This window comes from Corapipo altera, unplaced genomic scaffold, assembly GCF_003945725.1.
Source record: "Corapipo altera isolate COAL_440 unplaced genomic scaffold, ASM394572v1 45, whole genome shotgun sequence".
NCBI lineage: Eukaryota > Metazoa > Chordata > Aves > Passeriformes > Pipridae > Corapipo > Corapipo altera.
In genome coordinates, this window is record NW_020884877.1 from 2294068 (window position 1) to 2320135 (window position 26068).

General features: G+C 46.1%; 1 protein-coding gene across 1 annotated transcript in view; it reads right to left on the reverse strand.

The window, feature by feature from the left end:
* ABCA12 (ATP binding cassette subfamily A member 12) overlaps positions 1-26068 on the reverse strand; it is an 83157-nt gene that overhangs the window by 5589 nt on the left and 51500 nt on the right. The window contains exons 31-51 of the mRNA XM_027636456.1: positions 25803-26021; positions 24965-25161; positions 24406-24566; positions 23224-23448; positions 21963-22101; positions 20367-20619; positions 19095-19181; positions 17852-17945; positions 16223-16350; positions 15267-15354; positions 14203-14308; positions 10749-10803; positions 9815-9992; positions 7894-8009; positions 6994-7153; positions 5447-5715; positions 4622-4829; positions 2545-2654; positions 1833-1977; positions 1569-1703; positions 150-253 (exon numbers count right to left, since the gene is read on the reverse strand). Of these exons, the coding sequence (XP_027492257.1) occupies positions 150-253; positions 1569-1703; positions 1833-1977; positions 2545-2654; positions 4622-4829; positions 5447-5715; positions 6994-7153; positions 7894-8009; positions 9815-9992; positions 10749-10803; positions 14203-14308; positions 15267-15354; positions 16223-16350; positions 17852-17945; positions 19095-19181; positions 20367-20619; positions 21963-22101; positions 23224-23448; positions 24406-24566; positions 24965-25161; positions 25803-26021 (3177 nt within the window). The remainder of the gene's footprint in view (positions 1-149; positions 254-1568; positions 1704-1832; positions 1978-2544; positions 2655-4621; positions 4830-5446; positions 5716-6993; positions 7154-7893; positions 8010-9814; positions 9993-10748; positions 10804-14202; positions 14309-15266; positions 15355-16222; positions 16351-17851; positions 17946-19094; positions 19182-20366; positions 20620-21962; positions 22102-23223; positions 23449-24405; positions 24567-24964; positions 25162-25802; positions 26022-26068) is intronic.

Below are 26068 nucleotides of genomic sequence, written 5' to 3' on the forward strand. Positions count from 1 at the left end.
GTCTCTGTGGGCACCCACATTCAGCCACAACAAACCCCCAAATCTGTCACAGCTCTGGAATTGTGCAAGGCCAACAGGGAGTGAGAGGGATGGGCCTCTCCATACCTCCTGCCAATCCCAAAATGGGGGCAGAGCCACCCCAGCCCTACCTGTGGGATGTGAGTATCACCGAACACTTGTTCTGCACTTCCTCACTGATGATTTTCCAAAGGTGGCGTTTAGCATTCGGATCCATTCCAGAGCTCGGTTCATCCTATTGGGAAAGACAGGACTGAATGTAAATTTGCACTCAAAATCTGACCTCCCCAACACTTGTGCTGTTTCCAGGTTCATCCTCAGTGCTATGTTTGCTATAAGGATGCACAGGAGAGCCTACACTGGTACAGAGTTGGGACAAGGATTATCCTCAATTGCATTATGGATTTGACTGAGATACCCCACGCCTCCCCCCAAGCAGGAGCAGGTCAGCTTGACTGAGCTTCCCCTCCTTGCTGCCCTGTGGAGCTGCACAGCTCTCCTGGCGATTGGAGAAACCCACAGCCTCCACTGGACACAAGGAACTGATGGGCTGTGACAGCTCCACCTTAGATCAACCCCTCTGTGCTTTTTACACCACAGTGTTTGAAACACCCAAAGCCCACAGCCACCACCCCAGATAAGGAGATAACAACAGGCACATGCCTCTTTATCCTATGCTGGTGAAGCACATGTTGCATTTCTCCACTTAGAGAGACAGCAAGTGAGAGATGACAGAGGATATACCATCTCCTGTCTTAGGCACTGCTGATGAAATTGTCAGCCAGTTCCTGATTGACAAGCTGCTATTGTTGAGGACAACAGCTTACAAGAGGCAGAAATAAACCAGCTCGGGTTCAGACAGCAGGCAGTACAGAGGGAATTTCCCCACTGCCTATTTTTATTCAAATCTTTTATCTCACAAAAGCAGTAAGAGCACCAGTGTGTGGTCAGAAGCAAAGGCAGCAGTGCTGGGCTCAGTACAAGTTGGGCCGAGGGAGATTTATGTCCACCAGGTATCAGACTTAACGTCGGGAATCCTGCTCACAGAGCTCTGCACACATTCAGTACACAGCAAGTGGGACAACTGCACAAAAAGGTGTGTTTTAGCAAGGGCATAGTTCATGGAAGAACTGGCAAGCTCAAAGACAAAAGGGGAAGCCAAACCTAGAAAAAAAGTTTTATGTTCTAATCCTGAGGGAAGTTGCTCCTTTGCTCTCCTACAGGTTTGAATGTCACTTTTGTTGGAAGACTCTGCAGGTTAGTCGACAGGAAAAAAGAGCCTAATTGGCAAATATAAGACCTATTTTTGACCTCTGAAAGACGCTATCAGAGAAACTAGCAGAGTCACCACACTCTTATGCCCTCAAGAAATATTTGAGTGTTTGCTGGCACCTAAAGTTTCCTGTGATGCCTCTGTTGTCAGGCTAAGCATGGGCATGTTGAGAATGTCAGGTAAGCTGTGCCTCAGGGGGCTTTGCTACACTGTCACAGTTCCCCTGCCAGCCCAAAGATGTGCTCGTCCTGCCCCCAGCAAGGCCCTCATTCCTCACCAGCAGCAGGATCGATGGATTCCCAATGAGAGCCAGAGCAGTTGACAACTTTCTGTTGGTGCCATAACTGCACATGGAGGTGACTCTGTCCTTGTAGGCCATCAGATTCAGCCGGTGGAGAAGCTGCAGCACAACCTATGGAACAAGAGTACTGCTTCCATAACATGTCCAGGTGTGAATTACCACACACACTTCTACTGAAAGACTAATGTAAAGGTTCTCAATTATGACAAATGCTGCAAGTCAAGCCCCAGTGTTACTCACTCCCTTGATGTCCCTCTCTGGGATGCCGTGCAGCCTGGCATAGTAATACATGTGCTCTTCCACCGTCAGCAAGTCATCCAAGGCATCTTCTTGAGGACAGTAGCCAAAGAGTGACCAGTGTGCCTCACTAATGTCATTCAAGGACCTGTGTAAGGAAGTTGGCAAGTCACTGTATGTGGACTGAACTGCCAATGCACTCTAGAATCAAACAGGAGTGAGAAACCCCCTTTATCCAGCTTCCTACCCCCTTTCCCAACCCTGGAAGGAAAATGCCATGAATCTGCAGACCTCCAGCTTTCAGGCCCTCAGTTCTAGTACACAGCTCTCCAATTACTGCAGCACCTCAGGTGGCACAGCTGCCACCACACCTACACCTGCTAAAGTGCGCTTTGAGGTGAGCCCTACTGGTCTCCAGGTCTAGATCAGAAGTGGGATCACACTCTGAGGATCTGAGCCTGATCCCATTTGCAATGGAATGAAGTGGAAGAAACACCTCTGAAAACAGCACAGGCACGGCAGCAAAATGCAACCCCCTAGGAAGCAACCATACCACCTTCAAAGGATGAATTCCCTGCCTTATTTATTTTTGCTCTGTTTCGAATGTTTTCTTTTGTTTCAGACTTTCACATTTCCTTTCCTTTACCACCCAGCCTTAAAAACTGCTCAGGTTGATTTGCTTGTGTGCCTTCCCCAGAAATCACATCTTCCATACCCAGAATGATCCTGGACCCGCAACCTTCCGCTGGATGCTCCGATATCACCCGTCAGCATCTTGAAGATCGTCGTCTTTCCAGCTCCGTTCACACCAAGCAAGCCAAAGCACTGGGTTGTGGGAAAGAGGAGCCGAAATGTAAGCATGCTGTATTTCCAATGCAGAAATCCTGCTCTGAGAGAAGTGCTCAGTGCACCTTGTCTCCTCTTTCTCCAGACCCCTGAGCAAGATGGATTGCGGGAGAGGCAGAGGAACTCGGCGCATACCAATGTTATAATGGAGGTTGTTTATGGTGCAATATTCTGAGCCTTATATTAGGACCGTTTGTTTAATATGGTGAAGAAGCAGGGATGTGTCTCTAATAGAGTCATTCCTTTTCCTGCAAGGTGCGTTTCTGCAGGAGCAAATCTTGATTAACTCATTTGTGCAAAGCCTCCCCTTGACAGGAACAGAGCTGCTCATGGGAATGAGGTGAGTGAGGTTTGGGCTGTCACTGGTAAAACCTTAATGTGACACAAGATTTTTGTCAAATAATCTCAGTTATGCACTGCATTAATAAGATTAAGAACTGGCTCCCTGTAGTGCAGTTCCAGTATCTCATGGTAAAATTCATGTTTTATTACTAAGGTTGGGTAAATGCAGTTATGTGTTGCATAAGCCATCACCATTGTGCTGATAATTACTATTATTTTGATATCATTAGTACAAACCATCTGATGTGAAAGTTCTTATGTGCTGGGCCCACTGCAGATGCACAGCATCGACCCAAGGCTCTTCCCCACCTCGAGGTTTATGCAGAGACAGTATCTGTGCATGGTCTGTGGGCAGGGCCAGGGCTTCTGCAGACAGGTGGGGAATGGTGCCCTAAATCCCACCAGCAGCAGGTGAATTTTGCCAGAAGTCAGAGAACTTGTAGGAGAGTGGAGGAATGGCTGACTGGCTCCAAACAGTCAGGTGGGAAGTGAGGGGAACAGGGTGAGCTGTGCAGAGGTGGGACAGGCACAGCTCTGACACCCACCCCTTTTAGCCTCAGTGAGCTTTTGGCCCACACCAAAATGGTGACAGCACTGCATCGGCTGCCCCAAAATGGTGGACCATGGATGAGTTAAAAAGTTTGCTAAGTTAACGTTTGTGAAGTACCTTACTTTGTCTGGATGTTGTTTTAAAATTTGCCAAGTACCTTATTCTACCTCTATGTCCTAATGTTTGTAGTAAAAGTTTGTTATTGAACCTCCTGATAATTTTGTTGTTCCTCTGCTGCACCACAGAGTGAATCCAACTGCCTTCCCCCCAAACCCACTGAGCGGGATGGGCCATTACAGACCTCGGTGCCAGTTGTGGCTTAGGAAAAGTCCTCTGCCAGAAAGACCAGAGCCTCAGTCTTCACGTGAGGCTGCTGTCCTGCCCAGCGCCCTACATCCTTTTATCTCAGTGGGATCCAGGCAATTAAAATAAATCAGGTACCAAGGGTTAATGCCAAGCTTCCCCACAGGTCAGCTGCACAGCCTGAGGTAGAATCTGGTCTCCTCTTTCCTCTGGATGTCAGAGGTGCTCTGTGCACTCCTATCTTTTCACTTCTCAGGCAGGTAACTGCGCTGACATGACCAAAGAATCATTTTTTCTTTAGTTTTAAGTCCTGATTCATGAAAATGTGTGTTCAGCTGAAGTGATTTGTGTTTCCCGATGGGAAAGCACGATGGTCTGACTCACAATCTCCCACGCAGTTCAGGTGAATAATTTCAGCTGGACACATTCTGCTGTCTTCATTTACCACCTGGTGACCCCCAGTGACCCCACAAGATGTGCTGTGCTGGGTGCTGTGCAAACACAGCACGCAGACATTTTGCGCCATCAATTCCCATTGACTTCCTCTCTTTCTAGGGCCTTCAAACTGCCACTTAGTGTCCCAAATCCACAAAGAGCCTTTCATCACTACTGTAACCCCAAGAATGAGGCAAAGGGATGAAGAGGTCAGAGCAGGACAAACCATTACAGCTGTTCTGGGACAGCAGCAAGGGCTGGGAGAGAAGACAACAGTGACACTGGAAGGTGCCCACAGCCTTTTCCCCTCACTCACCTCTCCAGCGGGAATCCCGAGGCTGATGTTTTTCACAGCCACGATGCGTTTGTGAGGAAGGTGGTAGATCTTTGTGAGGTTCTGGAGCTGCACCACGTCGAAGTCAGCCTTGCCAGCCTCCACCCGGCTCCTCTCCGCCTGGACGTCCCCGTCCTCCTCCACAGGGGGCAGGAGTGACGCTTTGCCGTGCACTCTGTCGAACAGGAACCTACGGGGAGGGCAGGGGGACCTTTCCCTCAGCAAGCAGACAGCAGAGGCCTCTGTGCTTGGGAGAGATCCTAAGTAGCCCTCCTGTGAGGTCCAGGGCACGCACAAAATACTCAGACAGGTTCTGTTCTTTCCTGATATTTGCTCCATTTAGGGAATTAAAAAGCCCAGCGTTCTCTTTCTGCCTAATTTTTTTTTCCTCTTTTTCAGCAAATGTTCTGAGCTGGAGAAAGTCCTGCCTTGTGGACACAGTGCTATTGCAGGTGACAGGAATGTTCTCACTCCTCTTTGAGGAGAGGGGGAGATTCAAAGAGAGGTTGTCAATGGACTGGCTGCTCTTACCAACCACTCACTGAACTACTGAACATCCACCCACCAACCCCAGAGCCCTGCAGTCCCAGCCAGCACAGAATGCCAAGGGACTCTGGTAACCTGCACCTCTGTTAGTTAATATTCCACTTACTGGGACTGCTGCCAGAGGAAACTTACTCCGTGTTTGCAAAGTGTCTTGGAAATTTATGGGCTTCATAATTGACAATGATGGTGTGAGAGCCCAGAATGAAACCACTGAGCTCTGGCTTGGTCTGTTTTCATTGCGGGGCTCCAGATGTTACTTACTCCAGTATGTTGCTCCAGACTCTCTGAATCATCCTGTCGTGAACTGTAAGGCGAATGGCAAAAAACACGGTGCCCTGGATAAACATGGCAAACAGCTTGGATGTGGTCTTGTCCAGCTCAAAGGTTTTGTCAGGGTAATCCACTCCATAGGCTTTTAAGAAGCCCAGCAGTGCCTGATCCTGCGACAGTTCAATCAAGCCATAGCCAAAGCAAAATTGTGGGAACAGAAGGAATGCATGCCTTAAATTTTCAGCAAGATCACGCAAGCCCTGGTAAAAAACAAAGAGCAGCACAGTCAGTCACTGCTTTTATTCATGGAATAAATTCATAGGTTTTACTGTGGGACTGAAGTGTAACAATTACACTGGGATTTGCTTGTGTCTCAGAGCAGAGATAAATTGAGAGCAAAGAGCTCTGGAGACAGCTCGTTTCACAGGCACAAGGTCATAAAAGTCAACAGGCAGCTCTGAGGTTGTGATCACCCATAGTAAACAGCAGCCAGTTCCCAGTGTGGTCCCTCGCTGCTGCTCCAGCCACCCGGAACCCACCCATGGGCCAGAGCTGAACCCTGCCACTGAGCTGCACTGTGCCCCCCAAAACTGTACACACAGCTCCCCTGCAGCACTGTCTGCTCCCTTGGAGCACTGTCCTATCTGTTTTCCTTGGACAAACATCTCCATAAAACAGATTTGTCTTTACTAGATCTAGAAGGGCTTTTCCAGCTAATTCATGGCAAAGCAGCCCAGTGCACAGTCTCACAGTAAAGGTTTGGTACATCTCTAGCAGAAGAAAGGATTAGTGCACACAGCAAAGTGGGGAGGTAGTAAATTAGCTTGGAAAGAGACTGACTCCCTGCCATTGGGGCACAGAGGGATGAAAGGTGATCATAACTGCATGTCCCTAAAGTCCAGGGGGTTGCTGAATAAGCTCTGTCCAGCTAGAGAGAAAAATCCAACCCAGCTATTGTTGTACAAAGTAATTGCCCTCGATAAAAAAGGAACCTAAGTGTAAGGTGTACATTTTATCCCAGGGATATCTCAGTTTAAGAGAAGGCTTTACTTTAGGGAGTCATCACCATCTCTAAGTCATTTGTCATTCTTGCAGGGAGAAGATGACTGCATTACAGATCTAGATGACAGAGAGCTGATGCTGGGCTTAATGCAGCACATCAGGCCCAGGGCAGTGACATTTAGTTGTCACTCCCCACAGTTTGTGCTGCAAGAACTCAGCAATGCTTTGAAGTGTCCATCAAAGATCTCCACCCAGCTCCTGCCCTTCATTTTCCATCACCAGGATAGCTAGAAGAAGGGTCCCCAGTTTTCCACCTCTCCTTTTTGTTCTCCCCTCTGTCATCACCATTTTCTTCCCTGCTGGGGGTGCAGATTTACAGACAAGCAGGATCCGTATGTGACTTGTGTCCTGTCTGTAGGGAACCCCATCAAGTCCCGTGATTAATGTCCAGCTGTGAAGGACCTGATCAAAGCCACCAAACCCACAAGAAGCCTCCTGCTGTTTCACCAGGGGTTTAGTATCAGTAGGGCTCCTACCTGGTCCGTGGCCTTTTCCTGGGAGAGCAGAAATACAACCGAGTGCGTGATAATGGTATTGATGCCGAAGAACAAGTTGACACAGACATACACGATGAAGGCCATCCCTGTTTCCTTGAAGAACCCAGCCAGCAGGTACATCCATGAAAACGATGCGTACCTAGAAATTACCAACAGTGCAGAGAACACCACAGTAACTCAAAAAGCTACTTTGAAAGCAAACAACTGAAGACATCAGACAATCATAGAAGGTTTGGGTTGGAAGGGACCTTAAAGACCATCCAGTCCCACCCCCCTCTCAGGGTCAGGGACACCTTCCACTAGACCAGGTTGCTCCAAGCCTCATACAACTTGGCCTTGAACTCTTCCAGGGATGGAACGTAACAGTTCTGTTTTGGCATGTGACTAGATTTCCACATTACAGAGCTTAAAGAAGGAAAAATGACTTTGTGTCTGTTAGAATTTGGAGAAAAGGTTTACGATACATACTATGAACATGGAACTCCACCTGAAAACAAACAGACTGGGCCTGGAGGATTCAAAGGCAGGGAGACAGTTTGACTAAGTCTTCCTGAATTGTGCTGCTGTTTATTTTGCTCTCTGATATTGAAATGTCTCTATCTCTTGAACTTTGCCATAGTTCAGTAAGCATTTGCTTACAGCTTGGGCTGTCACTGGGACCTTGAATATTTCCATATCCTCACATAGGGTTTGCTTTGAATAAAGCAGGCAGCAATGGTTCACCTCCCTGCTCCTGCAAGGAGTAACTTGTCACTGTTTGTAAAGTGTCAAAGGAAAAAGCCCATGTATTCCCCCCTTGGATTTCAAGCTGCAGCAGCCTGCAATATCCAGTTCCTCATTCTGTGCAGGGATACTTAAATAACTGAACTCCACACTTACCCAAACAGTAACAGCAGAAGAAATACTGCCAGTAAGTTACTGTTGTTGCAGAAAGCTGGGATCTGGAAGGCTGAAATAACTCCTACTGAGAGTCCAATAGGGACCATAAAAAGTACCTGCAAAATGATATTAAAAAGATGTTACTGGGACAACAGTTCTTAAACATTTCCCTAGAACAATGCAGAAGCAACAAAGCCAGGACTGAATTTGGTCCTACAAGTGCAGCTTGGGCATCCTAAGGGAAACCAAACACAGGTGGGTCTCAGTCCTCCTCAGGCTTGCAAGTGAATTCCCACAAAGCCACTTTGAATAGGCAAAGCCTCAACACTGAGGACCGCAGGCAGAAAATACCTTAAAAAAAGGTTGTGAATAAAAAATACCCCTTTGGGTTTTCTGTTAGCCTTGCAGTCAGACCACTTCATTGTGCCCTGTAAATCTGGTCTTTATAATGTTGAGCCAAGCCAGAGAGCTACCAAACGTCTGCCTTGAGAGGTTCCTCTCTTCCTCAGCTTTGGGATTTAGCAGAATTTACTGGCAGGGATTCACTGAGAAATATCAAGTTGCCGAGAGTGCTGGATTAGTTTCAGCCCGCTGAATACTGATTGTGCAGGGACTCCAGGGATTTTTCCACAGGCTGATATACAAATATGCAGTGCTGGAGCGAGTGCCTGGATCAGGGAGGCAGGCACAGGTCTGCTCCATCCTCCCTGCTGTGCTGCCAAGCCAGGCTGCAGCCACGCTGCCTTCGGACCCTTTTTCAGCCCCTCCTTGTGCTGCTGACTGACCATACCAGCCCCTCCAGGCAGGCAGTTGTGATGCTTTGGTCACTGCCTGGTTGGTGTGTGTTGGTGTTACCAGAACACCCAGAAGCTTTGGCTGTGCTCTGCAGAAAGAGTCAAGGCTCCCATTCCCCATGGGATTTCAGCCCTTAGCCCTCCCTGCACCAAAAGGGACTGGACACCCAAATGCCCTTGAAGATTCCCTATTTTCAGGAAGTGATGATATCACTGGGATTTTAGGCACTAGCAGAACTGCCTCAGTAGAAATTTGCTGGACACATGGAGCTGATCCCCATTACAGCACAGCTGGCAATGCCAAGGCTCGTGAGCTGAGTTTGTCTGCGCTGGCTGTTCTCTGAGGGAGGGTCTGACCCCACGCACAGGGGGCAACTCATAAGACATTCAGTCTCCAGACACTGTGCACATTCACCCTCTTAGCTAAGCAATGCTTTCCAGCAGGGCTATTAACCCACTGTACCAGGAGGAAATTGAACTTCAGGGAGAACAAGGGCATGCCCACACCATGGAATGCAGTGCAGTTCTGGGCAGCTCAACAAGGAACAAACTGGTAAATCTACACAGCACCGTGAAAAGGAACTTGTCTGGAAGGCATATACCTGCATTTGGATTAAAAACCTTTGTAATACATAATCTTAAAGATATCATTCAACCCAGAAATGGATTTTTGCCCAAGAGAGTTGTGTCAGCTGTAGGATGTGTGCTAATGCCCCACACTGTACACCCAGAGTTCCCAAACACAGCTGTAGCCTTGAGCCCCAAAGCCTCACCCCAGATGTGTGGGGCCTGTGTGACAGCAGATCCAGCCCTGCAACTGGCAGAAGACCAGCTGGCTGCTTCCATGTCAAATGGGAACCAAGCTCCAGCCTGTTCCATGCTGCTCTCCAACAAATGTGCAGTGCTTTGCACACACTCCAGAGAGAAGGAATGCCTTTGCTTGGCAGAACCCAGGGTTGTGGTTTGCACTTAATAGTCTTCAGAGCCCTGGAGAACAATCGCTACGTAACACTCTGGGTAGTAATAATAATAAGTCTAGGCAATGAACTTTAAATAAAGAACCTTCCCCCAGCGCCCCCTGCTGTGTAGTGCTACTCCTGGTGCATTTAGGAATGTGAATTATTTACCAGATCATAAACGAAGTTAGTCACCCAGTAGGTTGTCAACCCAATGCCTGAAATATGCTGCAGTTGTTTGGCTTTGGTTTGATGCTCTTTGACCATGTAGAGCACAAAGCTGGCTGTCGTGATAGAGTAGCCAACCAGAACAGACATGGACACTATGATGTCGAGTAAACTGTTGAGCCTGGGGAGAAAGTGGAGAAGGATGTATGTGGTGAGTCAGGGTGGCAGATTTCCCTCTCTGAAGAGGGTTGTTCAGAGCTCAGAAGCAACAAGGTCCTGTCTCTGGGCCAGCATCCTTTACAATCACAGAACGGTTCGGGTTGGAAAGGATCTCAAAGACCATCCCATTCCACTCCCCTACCATGGGCAGGGACACCTTCCACTAGCCCAGGTTGCTCCAAGCCCCGTCCAACCTGGTCTTGGACACTTCCAGGGATGGTGCAGCCACAGCTTCTCTGGGCAACCTGTGCCAGGGCCTCACCACCCTCACAGGGAAGAATTCCTTTCTTTCTTTCCTTTCTTTCCTCTCTTTACTGATGTTAATGAGGCCTAAAAAAAGGACTCACAGCACTGAGTCACAATGCTCTACCACAGCATGTAGCGGAAGGGCCCAAAGGAAAATGATGGCATTATTATTATTATTATTATTATTATTATTATTATTATTATTATTATTATTATTGTGCCAAAGCACACAAATCTGGGATGCTGTAACTGCAGCCTCCAGATCTATATGGGATCCTGCAAAGAAACCCTCATGGGAATCAGCTCTGGTGGCAAGCAAGACACTATTCATGAATAGAGGGAACAAGAGAGAACAGTTTCATCATTTAGAGAAAGATATTCAGTAATTTAGGTTGGTTTATGGTTTCCAGGAAGCTGATTTGCTCCTTTTGAAGCTGAAGAATTCAGGCATCAGCCAAATGGATTCTCTTACATTACTTGCTCTTGACTCTGTCCTCCAGGATATGGGTGAGCTGATAAGAAAATACCTACCAAGAAAAAAGAAAAACACAATAAGAAAAGAAATTGAAAATGTGTCCAATTTAAAGCTTTCTTCATCAGCTCCTGATATTGACAGTAATATTGACAGTAACACAGAAAACTGTGAGTAGAGAACAAAAGCAGATCAAAAGTGCTGCTCTGTCATCTCAGTGTGATCTTGGGCAGAATCTTGAGCACTCATATTTTTCCTATGACTTCCCTTTGCTGCACAGCAGATCTGAAATTCAAACCCTAGGCCTTGTTTGTGCATCTGTCTGGGAGACAGCATCATTCCCTTCAGCACTCCCACACCTAAAATTAGGCACATGCTTGTTTCAGGTTAGATTTTCAACACTGACACCTTCAAAACTGATGGATATGTTTTGTTTTAAAGCTGCTGTTTGATGATCTCCCCTCATTCCATTTGTTCTTTTATCATCAGAAACAAATCTTTCCCTACTGCCTTTCTTCACAACTATTACCTTCCTGTGACATATGTCTTCCTCAGTATGGGAACTATGGAGATGTGAGCATAAACCCAAGTAAGGTACAGACACTTTTGTCCCCAGTGTGGCAGTGAGTTAATTCTGAACTATTCTTTTCTTAAGAAAAACAAAAAAAAAGAGCACTTTGTTCAAAGGAACTAGTAAAATCTAGTTACTGCATTGGTAAGTCCCTGGGATTTGTTTTTTTTTTAATCCTTTAAAATAGGTTTGTATCAGGCACAAACTGCAAGAGAGAAATTCTCTGTTGGTGTGCAGGTATCTTCAGATTTGGTGTAAGTACTTCTTTACCAAGGAGAACACTGAGCCCAAAATATACTAACATTGTTTATCACAGTGATTTTGCTGTGTTTGGAGGCAACCTGTGCCTACAAAACCAAAAGGAAGAACATAGTGGGGCTCTGGTGGGCCAGTTCCATCCTCCAGTGCGGGTCTCTGCCGTGGTCCCACCAAGAGACAGCCCAGTCTCTAAGACTCCTGCACCTGAGAAAGGGTTTAGATGTTTGTGTGCCTAAAAATGAAGTTCTCAATTCATATTTAGGCACTTCAGTAAATGCTCTGGTTCTCAGGGAGAGCTGCTAGACAGATTTTCTAGAACATCCCACCTCTGGAGTTTAAGCTCCTTACAGCCAGGTGCCAGACGAGGAATTAGGTGATGAAGAATTATTCTGGGTTATTTTCCCTAGGAATGAGCACTCTGACATGAGGATCAGGAAGGAGGAGCCCGTGGGTTTAGCTGACCAAATGCCATACTAAGCAAATGAATTTGAAAGGATTTCATAAGAAATTAATTTTGGAGGAAAAAAAACTCCAAAAAACAAACCTCAGTCTTGTCATCAGGGAGAGAGATGGAATTAAAATCTTGGACTGCTGATAAAGACTCACAGACAGGAAATGTTTCCCTTTTCTCCAAAAGGGAGAGAGAGAAAGAAAGATACTGTCTGTCTAATCTGTTAATACTTCACTATAAAGCCATTTTCCTTTACTGAAGCTTAGGCTAGAAGTCAAAATTTCCATTTCAATGCTTTCTCTTTTTTGTTGGTTGGGATTGAGAGAAGAGAAAGCACAATATACATAAGTCAAAAGCTATTATGACTTGCTTAGTGACAGGGTAAAAAGCTTTTCATACATTTTTTTTAAAAAATATACACAATCTAAGTCAAACCTCCAAAGCAAGACTGGCACCTCTTTCCAGCTGTTGAAGTGACAACACACTTTTATCTGGCCATTTCAGTGGTTCTTAAACCATCATTTATTTGTCACAACAACAAATAGACTGAGCTGCCAGGACCGTACCCTGCAGAACGTCTGTTCAATTGTATTTCAAACTGGATTTACTCTACCTCGGGGGAGCCATCCTCATCCATTCACTTTATTTCTCCCATTCTATGGCCTGGATGATTAGTGGGATGCAGAGAATTATCTGTCTGGTCATTTACTACCAAGCGTTTCTTTCCAAAAACACATAAGGAGCAGGACAGATGGAATAAAAACTGCTGCTATTCTTTCCCACTGAAAATCGTTATTTTGCTGGTGTAAAACTTTCCCTGTGCAAACTTCCTGGCTGTTCACACGAGCTTCCTGCCTTTGCTCTTGCTACAGCCTGTGTTGGGAATACCAAGACAGAGCAAGAATCTTCTCTGCTTAATAATTCAGCTGCTCTGGGATGATCCTGCCGCTGGAAGAGCCTGGCTCGGCTCTCCTCTCTTCCCAGCCAGGCAGGGGCTGCAGCTCTGGGATATCTGACCTGGGGGGCTCACTGCAAACTCAGAGGGGTGTTTTGGGATGGTGAGAGGGATCAGGCGTTGGTTCCACTTGTGAGGGGTGTCCATTGGTGTGTGAGGCGGGAAGCAGGACATGCTGGTTTGACTTGCAATCAGCATCTGCTGTTTCTTTAATTCATGGTGTGGCACTCAAAGCTTCAGACCCATCCCTGTTCCATTCTAGCTCAATCCAGACATGTCAGTGAGGAACAGTCCTGTGAGCCAGGAAACACTGTCACCTATCTGTGTGTCCCCTGGGATGGCAGGACACTGAGGTGAGGAGGGCTGGATTTGACCAGGACACAGCTGGAAGGGCACCCTTTGTCCAAGAAAGCCAATCAGGAAGGCATTTCTGCACACAAATACTGCTCTTAGCAGAGCAGAGTCCAAAAATTCCTGCATAAGATTTCTCAAATTGGCATCAGCATAAGTCTCTCTCTTGTCCCTGCAGCCCCTTCCTGTCTGGAGACAGGCATGCACACACAGACAGGCTTTGCCCATGCTGGAAAGGGAAAGACAGGGTGCCCTGCTTTATCAGCAGGAATTTGGGTTGCTGCAGTACATTACCAAGCTATGAGAAGAGATAACCCCAAATGGGCTACTAACGCTCCTTGGGTCTGTGTATGTCATGTGTCAGAGGAAAAATACAGCCGAAAATGATATTTCTCACTTAATCTCACTCTCCCCACTCTCATTCAGACACAAGCACACACATACCCACACCCCCTGAGCTGTTCTCAGCAGAAGAGTGACATATTAAAATTTCCTAATCTAAACCACCCCCGGAGATGACCCGAAGTAGCTTTTCTATGCATAACTAATGGGCACGTATCAAGGACAGCTATTCCAGTGCCATGAGGAGAAGCAATAAATCAAAGAGCGACCACTGGCATTTCTTGGATGAAGTGTTTTATGTGGGAGCTGGGGTCCTCCCTGTCCAGCTCCCCTGAGTCTCTGACTAAGACAAATGAACTATGTGATCTATTCATGCTTTTCAATTCTGTTTTTAAAGGAATTGCAGAATTGTGAAAAAAGAAATGGCCTCATTGAAGTCAAGGTAAATGTTGTCATTGATTTCAACAGAACCAGGATATCCCCCTCAAAGGGGAGAATTTATCTGCTCGTGTAAAGGAACACTTACCATATTTGGATGTCTCATTTTTTGGCAAGTTAGCTCGAAGAATGAAGTTGTTCAAGCTGTTGAGATAGGCTGGGAGGCTGTGATAACCTTCAGGATTGTACCACACCTGCACACAATTGAGAAATTGAAACAATTTGGGAGAGATGTTCCTGATAACATTTGGTTTGTTCTGCTTGCACACGTGAATCATTCCATGGTTGCTATCTAAAGTCATAAGCTCTGCAGGTTAAAGAGCAACGATTAAACCATGTCAAGGAATAAAATAAAAGCAGAACTTCTCTTTCAGCACAAGGAGGCCCATCAACTTCACCTGCCTTCTGGGAGAGAAGCAGCACCAACTCGAGATGTGACCACATGTACAGAAATTTGGTTCCCTCTCTGTAATAAGTTGCTGAGATTTGATGAACATCAGCATGAGGATTTCCCCAAGGCAGCTGAGCAGCCCAGTGTCTAACACCCCTCAAAAACCAGGGGAAAAAACTGCTCTAGGGAAAAAAAATAGCCAATTGTCACCTTCTCATTCAGCAACAGCCCTTCCCTTCCCAAGACAACTTTTCTCACCTATGATAAACCCCTTTGTTGGAGCCCTCTCTGCAAACAGCTCTGCTTCTGCAGGGACACTCTCCTGGTAGCTGGGTTTTGCAGTGAGGGCACAGGATATTGTCAGCTCTCTTGCATTTCCCTGCTACCTCAGATTTCAGCCTTGGTGCTTTACAACATTTTCATTGAGCACAACCAGAGGAATGGGCATATCAGAATGCACCAGCCAGCCCTCGCTACAGTACATACATCCCCTCATGAGATAAAGGTGCTACTAATTGATCTCTTCACCTCTGTGTAATAAAATTATGACAGCAGAAAAATTGCCTCCTGCTAGCAAGAGAAGCCAGACCAATAAAGAAGAATGGGGAAAGAAAAGGAAATGAATTGCAAGTCATCTCTGTCATGCCAAGCTGCGGATTTCAGGAGGTTGCTCTTTCTTTTCTGTAATATCCATGAATTCAACATCACTTCCCCTGGATCCCACACTCCTCATGCCAGGAAGAGAGATGGAGATTAGTTACCTTGGTCAGTGTTCTGTTGGGGGGCACTGGCTTGATATCAAACTGGAGATCTGATGTCAAAGGCAGCCCAAAGCTCCAGCCACCATACCTGGGTGAAAACCAGAGGAAGATGCATTGTTACCCTTATCTAAACACTCTAATCCCCTTGGCTGGTGCATGCCAACATGCCACTGCCACCCCAGGGAATTCCAGCTTGACTTGAAAGAACTTATCCCAGTGTAGGGCCAAGCCACCACTGCTGCAGGAACCCTTTTTGGGGGGGGGAAGAGAAACAAACTTGGCAACACAATCACAAAACTGTGCTGAAAGCCTCCCTTTGAGATTCTGGAACTGTGTGGACTCCTAACCTGTGTGCCTGCCACACTGGAGTAAGATGACTGCTTCTTACCCAGGAGGTGTACAGCTCAGTTTGTCAGTGGCAGATGAACACACTCCTTGACAACCTTAGTGACAGGTTACTTTTGCCCCAAGCCCTGCTGTGCAGCTGTGTGGCAGAGTCCAGACACACTAACAGCTCCAACAGCCCCGTGGCACAAGGCAACATTCAGCCTTTGCTTTCACTGGAATGGTTGTGCCTGTTCAAGTGAGGCACACACCGAGGCTCTTCAGAGACTCAAACTTGGAGGAAAGTCTCTCCCCAGGGTTTACTTCATGACAGGCTGAGTCAGATTTTCCTCTTTTTAAAGATTTCTGAGTCAGACAAAGCCTTGTCTGCAGATCCAGCCCCAACATATCCAGTGATTGACACGTTATCCCTGGGCTACCTCTGCTATGATCAAGCAGAGCACTTGCCTTTAATTCCTCGATTGCAGGACACTTTTCCTCCCTTCACCAGATTCCCAGAGAGGCCTTTCTAACACCCACTGCACTGTCACCTCTCCAAGCACAGGGACATGACAGGTGTAGGAGGTTGCTCCCAGTGCAGTTCAGAGAGGGACTGGAGGTTTGTGCCGTACCGTTTCTGCAGGAAGTCTTTGGTGGTTGCCAGGATATAGGTCTCCACATTGTGCCCTGTAAGGTTGTAAAGTGTCCGTGTGGAGAAGGTCCTTCTGTGAGGGGGAGTGTAGTTCATCTGTGGACATGTCTGAGCAGAGACAAATGAAGAAAAATGTTAGTGTTTGCGTTTTAACTAAAAATTACCATATCAGGACAGGATTGAGAGCAGGCAATGGCAACATTCTGGCCCTGAGACTGATTCCTACAGAAGCTGATCTTTCAGAAAGCAGTGTGCACACACAGCACACATCCCTGCATACTGTCCCCAGCATGTTTAGGGAGGTGCTTATAAACAACCTTGGCTTAAATCTACACTTCAGTTCTACTGACATCAGTGAGACCTTGAAATGTACTTCATGCTATGCACGAAGATTCTGGCTGAATTAAAGCTGATCCTACTTAGCAGAGTGACTCCACAGACAACTGCAGAGGGCAAAACAACTCACAGAGCAGAAAACTGTGGTGGCCTCAAACTCTCATCTTCCATTTCACAGCAGCTACACTGTACATTTCTGCTTTAATGTCAGTCACTGAGAAAGTTTTCCTGGGCTTCAGAGAAACCTTGAATTAGTTCTGAATATATAATTTAATATGGTGAGGGTCAAAGTCACATGGACTGTTTCATGAGGTTGAAGTGTCCTACCAGACAGCACGCTGGCTGTTTCCTTCAGCTCATCCATAACAAAAGCCCTGCACTCCCCCATTGTGCATGTGTTCATCAGAATACATAGAACAGTTTCCCCCATGCTGAGGAACACCTGCCTGTGCCCACTGGAGGTGAGAATCAGCTTTGAACATTATCCTGACTTACTGGAGAAATTATGCCAATACTTTTAATGATGTGAAATTAAGTGTACGTCCAGAAAACTGCAGAAAATAGCTGCATTTTAAAGAATGACTAAGAATGTTCAACTAAGTACATCCTTTATCTTACAAATAGCTTCACACTGTGCCACAAGTCTGATTTTCTACTAGAAAAAAGCTGAAGACAGGTGAACAGCACTGGAGGGAGGAGAGCTCAACCCCAAACTGAACTGTAAAACTGTAACACCCTTGGGGCAGAATCTGCCTCTTCCCCACTAAGCCCAGCAGTGCCCTTATCTGGCTCTGTATGTACCATCATAATGAAAATAATTAATATTATTAATCATAATTTTTTATAACAAGGAGCAGATCAAGACTTTGCATAAAGTTAAATTCTGAAGAGCAAGCAGCAATAATAGCTGTGCTTTTATATAATGACAGTGCTTGTATAAGATGAAATTTTCCTCTTGAATACACACTCACCTCTGCTAAATGGGACAATCAAACGACATTCAAAAACACCATTAAACCTTTTTCCACCATGGGGAGTGAGGCAGGTACATTAGAGTGTGAATCTTATGAGGATGCCACTTCCTTTCCTGGCCCCAAGTTGGTGCAGACAGTGGTTATCAAGTGTACAAAATGAAAAAGGCCAAAGAGAGACAGGAGGATTCTGAACGCTGAGTCACCCTTAGCATCATGCCTGCCCATAAAACCACTCCCAACATACAAGGCCCCCCAAAAATCCCCCCAAGCCCCCTCACTTTTGGGTTTATCCAAATTACCTGGATGCCATTTGTGCATTTGCAGGCAGAATACTTAGTTCCCTGGTCTCCACTGGTAATCCACTGGCCAAGCATGTCCTCTGTCAAACACTGCCTGAAAACGAACACATTTTCCTCTGAGGCTCTCCATGCTCAGGTGTGCAAACGAAGCTAATTGCTGTCATGTTTAATGACAGCGAGGCTGCCAGTTGAGCAGTTTCAGCAGTAAAGCAGACCTCCTTGTCAGCTCTGGGCACTTCAGGGAATACCCCTCCTCCTGCTGCCATGCCTCTCGGCAGAGAGCCCTCGCTGCTCCCTGTGCCTGGATTCGCTCAATTGCTCAGAAAGAATCCAGACACCACTTTCCCCACAGTAGACAGTGCAAGGAGTTGGCACACAAAGGCCAAAAGCATCCTAAAAGAGCCCAGAAATAAGGGCTGTTGTCCTGGCAATAGCTGGGCAGTTCTGTGATGGACTCTATTGCCCAGGCTGTCACTGTAAATTCCCAGGATAAATATTTGCCAGCAGATACGTGGCACACACAAGCATGCAAGTCTGCCCAGGATCTTACTACTAGTTCCTTGAGAATTTATCTGCAGAGCCCAAAATGAACAAGCCTTCATGGGACAGCTTTTAGATAGAGGTAACCAAAGCTCTGCTGAGAACTTGCTGTGTGGGCTCACAATATAAGTGGTATTATTGGGACAGCTAGGACCACTTCCCAGAAATAAGCATTGCTTGATTCATCCTGGCATCCTGCCACCACCAAAGCTGCTTCCTTGCTATTCATAGCAATAAAGGAGTCCACTTGTGGTGGTGAATACTTGAGGCAAGCAAAGAACACCAGTGTCAGGGTCCTGGGGCCATGTGGAACTCCTTAAAGCACAGTGTAGTTTCCTGTCTTTAAGAACATCTACAGTTCTGGGCTGGCAGACTCATGCCTTCACTCCAAGCTCTCAGCAGGGCTGAGGCCTGCTTTACACCAACCAGGTCTACATAGCTCCCTGCTCACAGCTCACTCACATCCCACCAGCCTCAGCCTGTGAGAGCACAAGCAAATGGCCAGTGAGCCCCTCCTAAGGAGCTGAAAGAGTCTGCAAGCCAAGCTGGAGACAGGCAGAGCCTTTCCTCTGCAGGTGGCACCAATGCATGAAAATTCTGGAGATGATCAAAGATGGTTATTAAGGTCTAATGGCTAATAATGTCATGCCAATTACCTTGCAGATTTGGAGTTTAAGTGGGAAAAAGCCCAACAACTACTTACGAATTGCTTTCGTTCATGCACGTGTTATCCGTTCCAGGGAAAGCAAGCATCGAAGCAACTAAAGCACTTGTGGTCTCATTAAAATTCCTAAGATTTTACAAAGAAAAAAGACAATAGGAAAAGGTTCAAAGAACTTCCACTATTACTAAGCAGAAGAAAATTGTTTGAATGAAACAGGATTTATTTAAGGTGTTCAATAAATATTTGTGGAAACATCACTGAAGTACATGCAGTACATGAGGACAGTCACACTGGTTAAAAGGATTGCCCAACACCTGGAGCTATTCCAGTACCTCTAGATCCAAGCAAGATACTGATGAACTTTTGGACAATCAAGATTCTATTTCCAGGGAAAATGCAACTACTGCAATTTGCAGGCACTACTTCCAGCCTTGTCTCAATCAGTTCTCTCCTCTGTGACACCCATTTGGCTTTGGTCATTCATGAAGCTCCTTGGTTCTGCCCCAGCTCTCTAGCAATGATCCATCAGGAAAAGCTGGGAACATTAGGAACAGAGGACTCAGACATGCAGCTCTGGCTCACTCCCCCATCTAGCAGGATTGAAGTAGAAAGGCATGAGCAGTCCTGAGAAAGGACATCTAGAGCAGGCACACTTGCTTTAGAGCTAAATTTTATATTTCTGACTTAGAGCTGAGAACCACTGGAGAAAGAAAGAAGTTCACAACACAAAAACAGGATGATACAAAATATAATCATTTTGGTAATAGGATTTTTAAGCACAATGAAGTAATTCAATGGTGACATCTTAATGACACTGGAGAAGCACATGCTCTTCAAATTGCCTCTGTGGCTTGGTCTAGCAGGGCCTAGGCAGGAAAGCACGTTCTGTACTGACAGAGAGGAGGGTGATGCAGACAGCTCACAGGATGGATAGAATTTTAATACCAGAGTTGTAATGTTGGAGACAACTGACGCAGGGACCTCCATTTCTCATTGGGGCAAGAGTGTGTATATATTAAGACAATCCCTATGGCTGTCAAAGGGTCAGAGGACTCCAATGGAAACACCAAGAATATTCCTCACACATTTCATAGTTAATTCCAACTGAGAGGTTGTTCTCCTGGAGCTTTTTAATTGCTGGTCTGAACCAAGCCATCTGCCCCAGAGATCCCTTAGGACAGGATTTCTACATAACTGCATAACATAACTACACTAACACGTCTCCACTGGCTATGCTTAGAAATAATCCTGAAGGCAAATCTGGCTCGTTGTAACCCAATGTGTTTAGGAGGCACCAAGACCACCACTCACCCAAAGAAGTCTGCCTGGTCAGATGTGCCATACAGAGAGGGGGACAGCAGGAGCTCGGGATATTCAGTCTCCTTGGTTCTCAGGGTCCCAAGTCCCATGGCAGCCATCACGAAGAGGACTGGGAGGATGACCTGAGCGATGAAGCCTCTGACATCCCGCCGGGTGTGGTGGAATCTCTTGATGAACAAAGCTGAAGTCTTCTTCAGCAGCAGTGGCAAACCCTGCAGGCTTTTGGATCTGATCAGGAGCTGATCTGGGTACAAAGGAAGGAGTTTTGACATGGATCAGTATTTGTGCAGTGCAGGGAACTGATGGTTATAGTACTCTGGGAGTACATTTCTCTTCCCGCACACCTTTAAAGATGAAAAATCAAAACTACTAAGCTGGAACATGCACAGGGTCAGGCTTGGGACAGGACTCAGATTCTGGCTTGAGTCTTAAGCTCATGTAACACCAGTCTTTCTATTTCATTTCAAATGTGTACATGTACTGATTTTCAGTTTGGGATCTTGCAAGAGAAATACAGGCTTCCAGATGCTCTAAGTTATCTACATCCTTCCTACCCAGCTACAGCTTACAGGGGAAGCATATTGTTCTTGGATTTACAAACTGAAATTTTTCATCATTTAAAAAACAAGTCCTCAGACAAATCTATAACAGAATTAATCCTGAAATAAGAAAACAAGCACAAACCACTTGACCTTGCGCATGGACAGATTTTGTGGTATGCTGAAAGCAGAGCCAAATCCTGTGCAACCTATTCCTCTTCATGAAATATTAACCTATATAATACAACATGAAGCAAATCCTTCAATCTTCTGTTTAAGGGTGACACAAAACACTTCTCTACACCTGTGAATGACTGTTTACAGTAACATTTACAGTGCAGGTCAGCTTTGAGAACTGAGTACAAAAACACCTCTTAGTTGCCCTTTGGATGCCTCCCTAACTATAAATGATGTTAAGTAAAAAAAATGTTTCTACCCCAAGAAAGCATTTCAACCAGGTATTTGGCCATTTTGGGGTTGTGCCACCTTTAGCAGCTCTCAAGCCCTCAGGGACAGTGGTGTAGCTTGATCCTCTTCTGAATGTGAATTTATTGCACTGTCTGGTCCTTTGGGCTCCTTTACCATACAGCAACATCTGGGACACAGCAAAAAGTAGCAAGAAGGAGCCAGCTCAGAGCTGTGCTGCTTTTCCAACAGACTAAGGGGTTTCCACAAAGTTTCTTTCCAATTCTGCTACTTATGGAGAAATAATCTGCTACATCTATTACAGCAATTACTTTCAGAGGTACACATTTACTCTTTCACCCACACGCTGTATTTGATTAGCTTAAAACCTGGATCAATTTAAAGGAAGGCAGATGCAAACAAAACCCCTCTGTAATTTATCCTGTGATTCAGACTGTTCCAAACCAGGGGATCTAAAAAACTGATGAGTGCTGTATTTCCAGTGATTTATTGGTTTTCTGATTCCTGGCTGGATGAAATGTGGTTTTCAACAAAGAAAGAAGACAGGGAGCTCAAATCAGTCCTTCTGTCACTGTTTGCATCTGTGATAGATCTGGAATAAAACCCGGAGGTAATTGAGTACCGTCTCTGTCTGTGAAGGTGTCTGTGCTCACAGACATTCCGTCACTGCCACTGTGACCATTGGCTCCAGGCAGCTGGTGGGGCAGTGCAGCATATTCTTGCTGGTCCTTTACCAGCTCTTTTGTCAGATTGAGAAACACCTAGAGCAAGAAAATATGAAGGAAAATTTGTCCAAATGACTCCATTTACCAAAACAATAACCAGAATCCACTCTTCTGCTTCATAGCTGTAGTTGGTGCAGCGATTGTGCATTACAATCCTCTTTCTATTCCATTTGTGCTCTGTTTTTATCAGTGTAAAATTGTTGTCCAGCTCCCTGTCACCTCCTGTCTCTCTTCTGCTGCAGCAGTGGAAACTCAAACCTTTGCAGCTGCCCCCTGGACTCACCTTGTCCTAGAACCACCTGCTCTGTGGCCAGTGAGTAGCTGTGAACAAGGCTACACTTCATCTCAGGCCCTACATAACCCTACTCCCTCCACACCCACACAGTGAGCAGCACGCAGAAGTTCTCTGCATGGCACCAGGGAAGAAACAGGGAGAGCTGTTTCCATGGAATACTTTCCCCTCTAGCCTCTAGCAGCCCCACTGCCTCCTGGCTGGGACTGTGCAGCCATGGCACCCAAGCTGCACATGGTACATGATGTATAACTTATTCTTGCTGCCTAGGGAAAACACCTGAAAAGCAAGAAACCATTTCTGAGTAGAAACGTAACAATCTCCCTTCTTCCTTTCTGCAAGACAAGGGTCATCACTGCTCATAATTTACTTTTTGTTTCTGATGCAATTAAATGTGTTTATTTGACCAAAGATTTCCCATGGGAAGAAAGATGCCTGTGCTAAGATGCACCAGGTGACTCACTTGTACAACACAGTGATTTCAGCATTCATGCCTAAGTCCATCATTTAGATGGTTTGCTGACTCCTTCCCATCTCCAGAGGCATGGAGGCCAGGAGAATACTTCCAGGGGAAACACATCATTGCCCTCTCTCCTTAGTCTAACTCCAGTATCTCATTTTTTGAGCTGTTAGCAAGGTGAGACAGTGGCAAACTGTGCATTAGTATATATAGAGATTTATGGATACACCTACACACTCATGTGTTCCTAAGTGTAACTCGCTGTACAACCAAACCATTTCTTCCCTACCTGAAACTCCCACATCCAAAATGTGCCACCATCTAGCCCAGGAAGCAGAGCTACAGCAGAGCTGTGAAATTAATCTCCATAACATTTCTTTACATCCAGTGGATCCTGAGCTCATACCTCTTCCACAGTCGTGTTTGAAATCCCGTAGCAGCCAAGGTGCAGATCATTCAAGCTGCTGTCCAGGGCTCTGAGAAGTGCCTGGTAGGCCCCTGAGACCGTGGACTTGAAGGGGGGAAGCACATACACGAGCTCTCCACCAATATCCTCCTTGAGATAAGCCTCTGGAAGATGGGACTGGATCAAGGAGGTCACTGCTGAGGTGTCACACTCCTCTATCATGTTCTGAAAAAGGAAAACAATCTGTGGTCACTGAGAGGGCTATGAGGTCAAACTTCCTCCTGCAGGATGTAGCCCAAATCCTGTCCCAGAGCATAATCCAGAAGTGATCTCAGACCAGGTACTCAACACTCCAAGGTAAATAGCAAAAGCAGATGACAGGGGGTTTCTGTCCCTTGAAAAGGGATGTGTGGCACTGAGCCCATCTTGGTCCATCCAAAACCTTGCTCTGCCTACAGGGATTGAGGTCGGGCTCAATCAACCACTCTGCACTGGCTCGAGCATTTGTGGTACAACACAGAAAAAGCCTGGCCACCAGGGAGCTGCCACCTGAGCTTGGCTGCCAGCATACACACACTCTCTTTCCCAAGAGAAACAAGGCTTGCACATGGGTCTTTCTTCCTTTTCTCTATCTCTACTGCCAGCAATTTGGAAGAGGGACTGGTCTCCCATGGTATCTGCTCATTATTCTGTGTGCTGGGCCCACCAACAGCACTCTAATGAACACTGTCAAGAGCAAAGTTCCTCACTTCTTGCAAGCAGAACACTTTGCCTCAGGCCAGACAGTGTGGATGGACACCTTCCATCTGCTTTATTCCCCTGAACTCCAGAGTTCACAGTCTGCATCCAGCCTTGGCTTTAACATTCAAGGAGACCCCGTTCTTTTTCAACAAAGCAGAGCACTGATGTTCCTGTTTCCAAGGGCCATGGAGGCTGTTCCGGTGGCCTTGCTGGAGAGCCTCCCTCTGCTTTGAGGAAAGCAGGGACACATGTTCTGTGGGCATCTCTCACTGAGAAGCAGCATGCCCACATCCAGATCCTCAACAGCTCTTTGGTACTGCTATCCTTGGATCTGTCACTCAGCTCCTGTCAGTACAGCTCTAAGTGCCTACATCCCTCAACAAGCCTGGATGGTTCCCTCAGAGACAGAACTCCAGCTCTAAGACCAGCTCAGACACAAACCTTCTTTTTGGTGAGTGTCAGATGGTATCCATCACCAAAGGTTTCCTTGAGGTAGAAAGGTGAACCACAGCATTTAAGCCCTCCATGCTCTAGGAAGGCGATTCGGTCGCTTAGAACTTCGGCTTCATCCAAGTGATGTGTTGAGAGAATGATGGTTCTGCCTGGAAAACACAAGGCTGATGTCAGCCACCACAGAATGAACACACGTGGTTACCTGAGACAGGTGGGAGCCTTGATGAGTGAGGGGACACTGAGTATCAGATGAAAATCAACTGCATTTTTTTGTAATTATTAGTCATATTGGATGAAAGGTGACAGCAGAGAAAAGCTGAAAGTTACTGTATTGTAAATTGCGTGTAATGGTAAAGTTACTTTTCAAATGGCACTGAATTTACAGAAACCAACCAGGATGCACCCTCCAGACCTGCAAAATCCCAGTCTCCCACAGTTCTTTCTCTGTGCTCTCCAAAACCCACAGTTCAAAGCCACTGATCCCGTATTTGCAAAAGTGACACAAAGTCCCCTCGCCACTGGGCAGCATCTCATTTAATCAAGGTACCTTTTTTGTTCTTGGAGATAATTTCCCAAATACTCCTCCGGGAGCATGGATCAACCCCTGTGGTTGGTTCATCAAGTATCACCACCCTTGATCCACCCAGGAGAGCAATGGCTATGGATAACTTCCTCTTCATCCCCCCGGACAGAGTGCCAGCCAGCTTGTGACGGTGGCTGTACAGCCCAGTCTCCTTCAAGGTCCTTGAAAACAAAGGAAAAACAACCCCGAAAGGTTGTCCTTCAGGCATCTTTAGAAAGCAGGGAATCTGAAAATACCCAAAAAAACCCCATAACTGCAAATGAAAAACTGCTCAAATATAGTCTGCTCTACTGAGTGATCACAGAGCAGGGAGACGAGTCACCCTGTAGCTCAGTCATCGGGATTTTAATTTAAAACATTTTTTAGGATGTTTTCAAAGTTTCCATCTGACAAGTCAAGGTTAAAGGCTCAACCCCATCAACTGAGACATCAAGATTCAAACTCCCTGGGATGTTCTGGCTGCTTCACTTCTCTGCAGAACCAATAAAGCCAACATCATCTTTCTGACTGGTTGATTAAATCTTTTTCAGAGGAAAACTGTAAAGCAGCAAGGACTAGACCCTTACCCCTATAAATTCATCTCCAAAGAATTACCACAGAAGCTTGTAAACCTCCTGGAGAGGAGACACTGTTTTCTTACAGCCACAGGTATCAATATATTCCTGTAGTCAGACCAAGGTATCATTTGAACCTTAAACTGGATCTGCAACTCTCCTCAAATCCATTAATTTGTGCTTTGCAGTGACACTGACACTACCACACAACAATTTCTCTCTCTTCTCCAACTCTGCTGTTTTTATACCTCTTCACTTCTTGGTAGAGCTCCTCTTTACTCCAGTGAGGGACTTTGATGTACCCGTAGAGCAGCAGGTGTTCCTTCGTGGTGAGGTAGTTAAAGAGCACGTTGTGCTGCATACACACCCCCATGTTCTTCCTGATGACCTCCTGGTCAGTCCTGATGTCTTTGCCACACACAAAGATAGTACCTGACGACGTAGGGAACAATCCAGTCAAAATAGATCTAAAGGAAAAACAGAGACAGAGGGGAGTTAGAAAAAGGAGAAAACC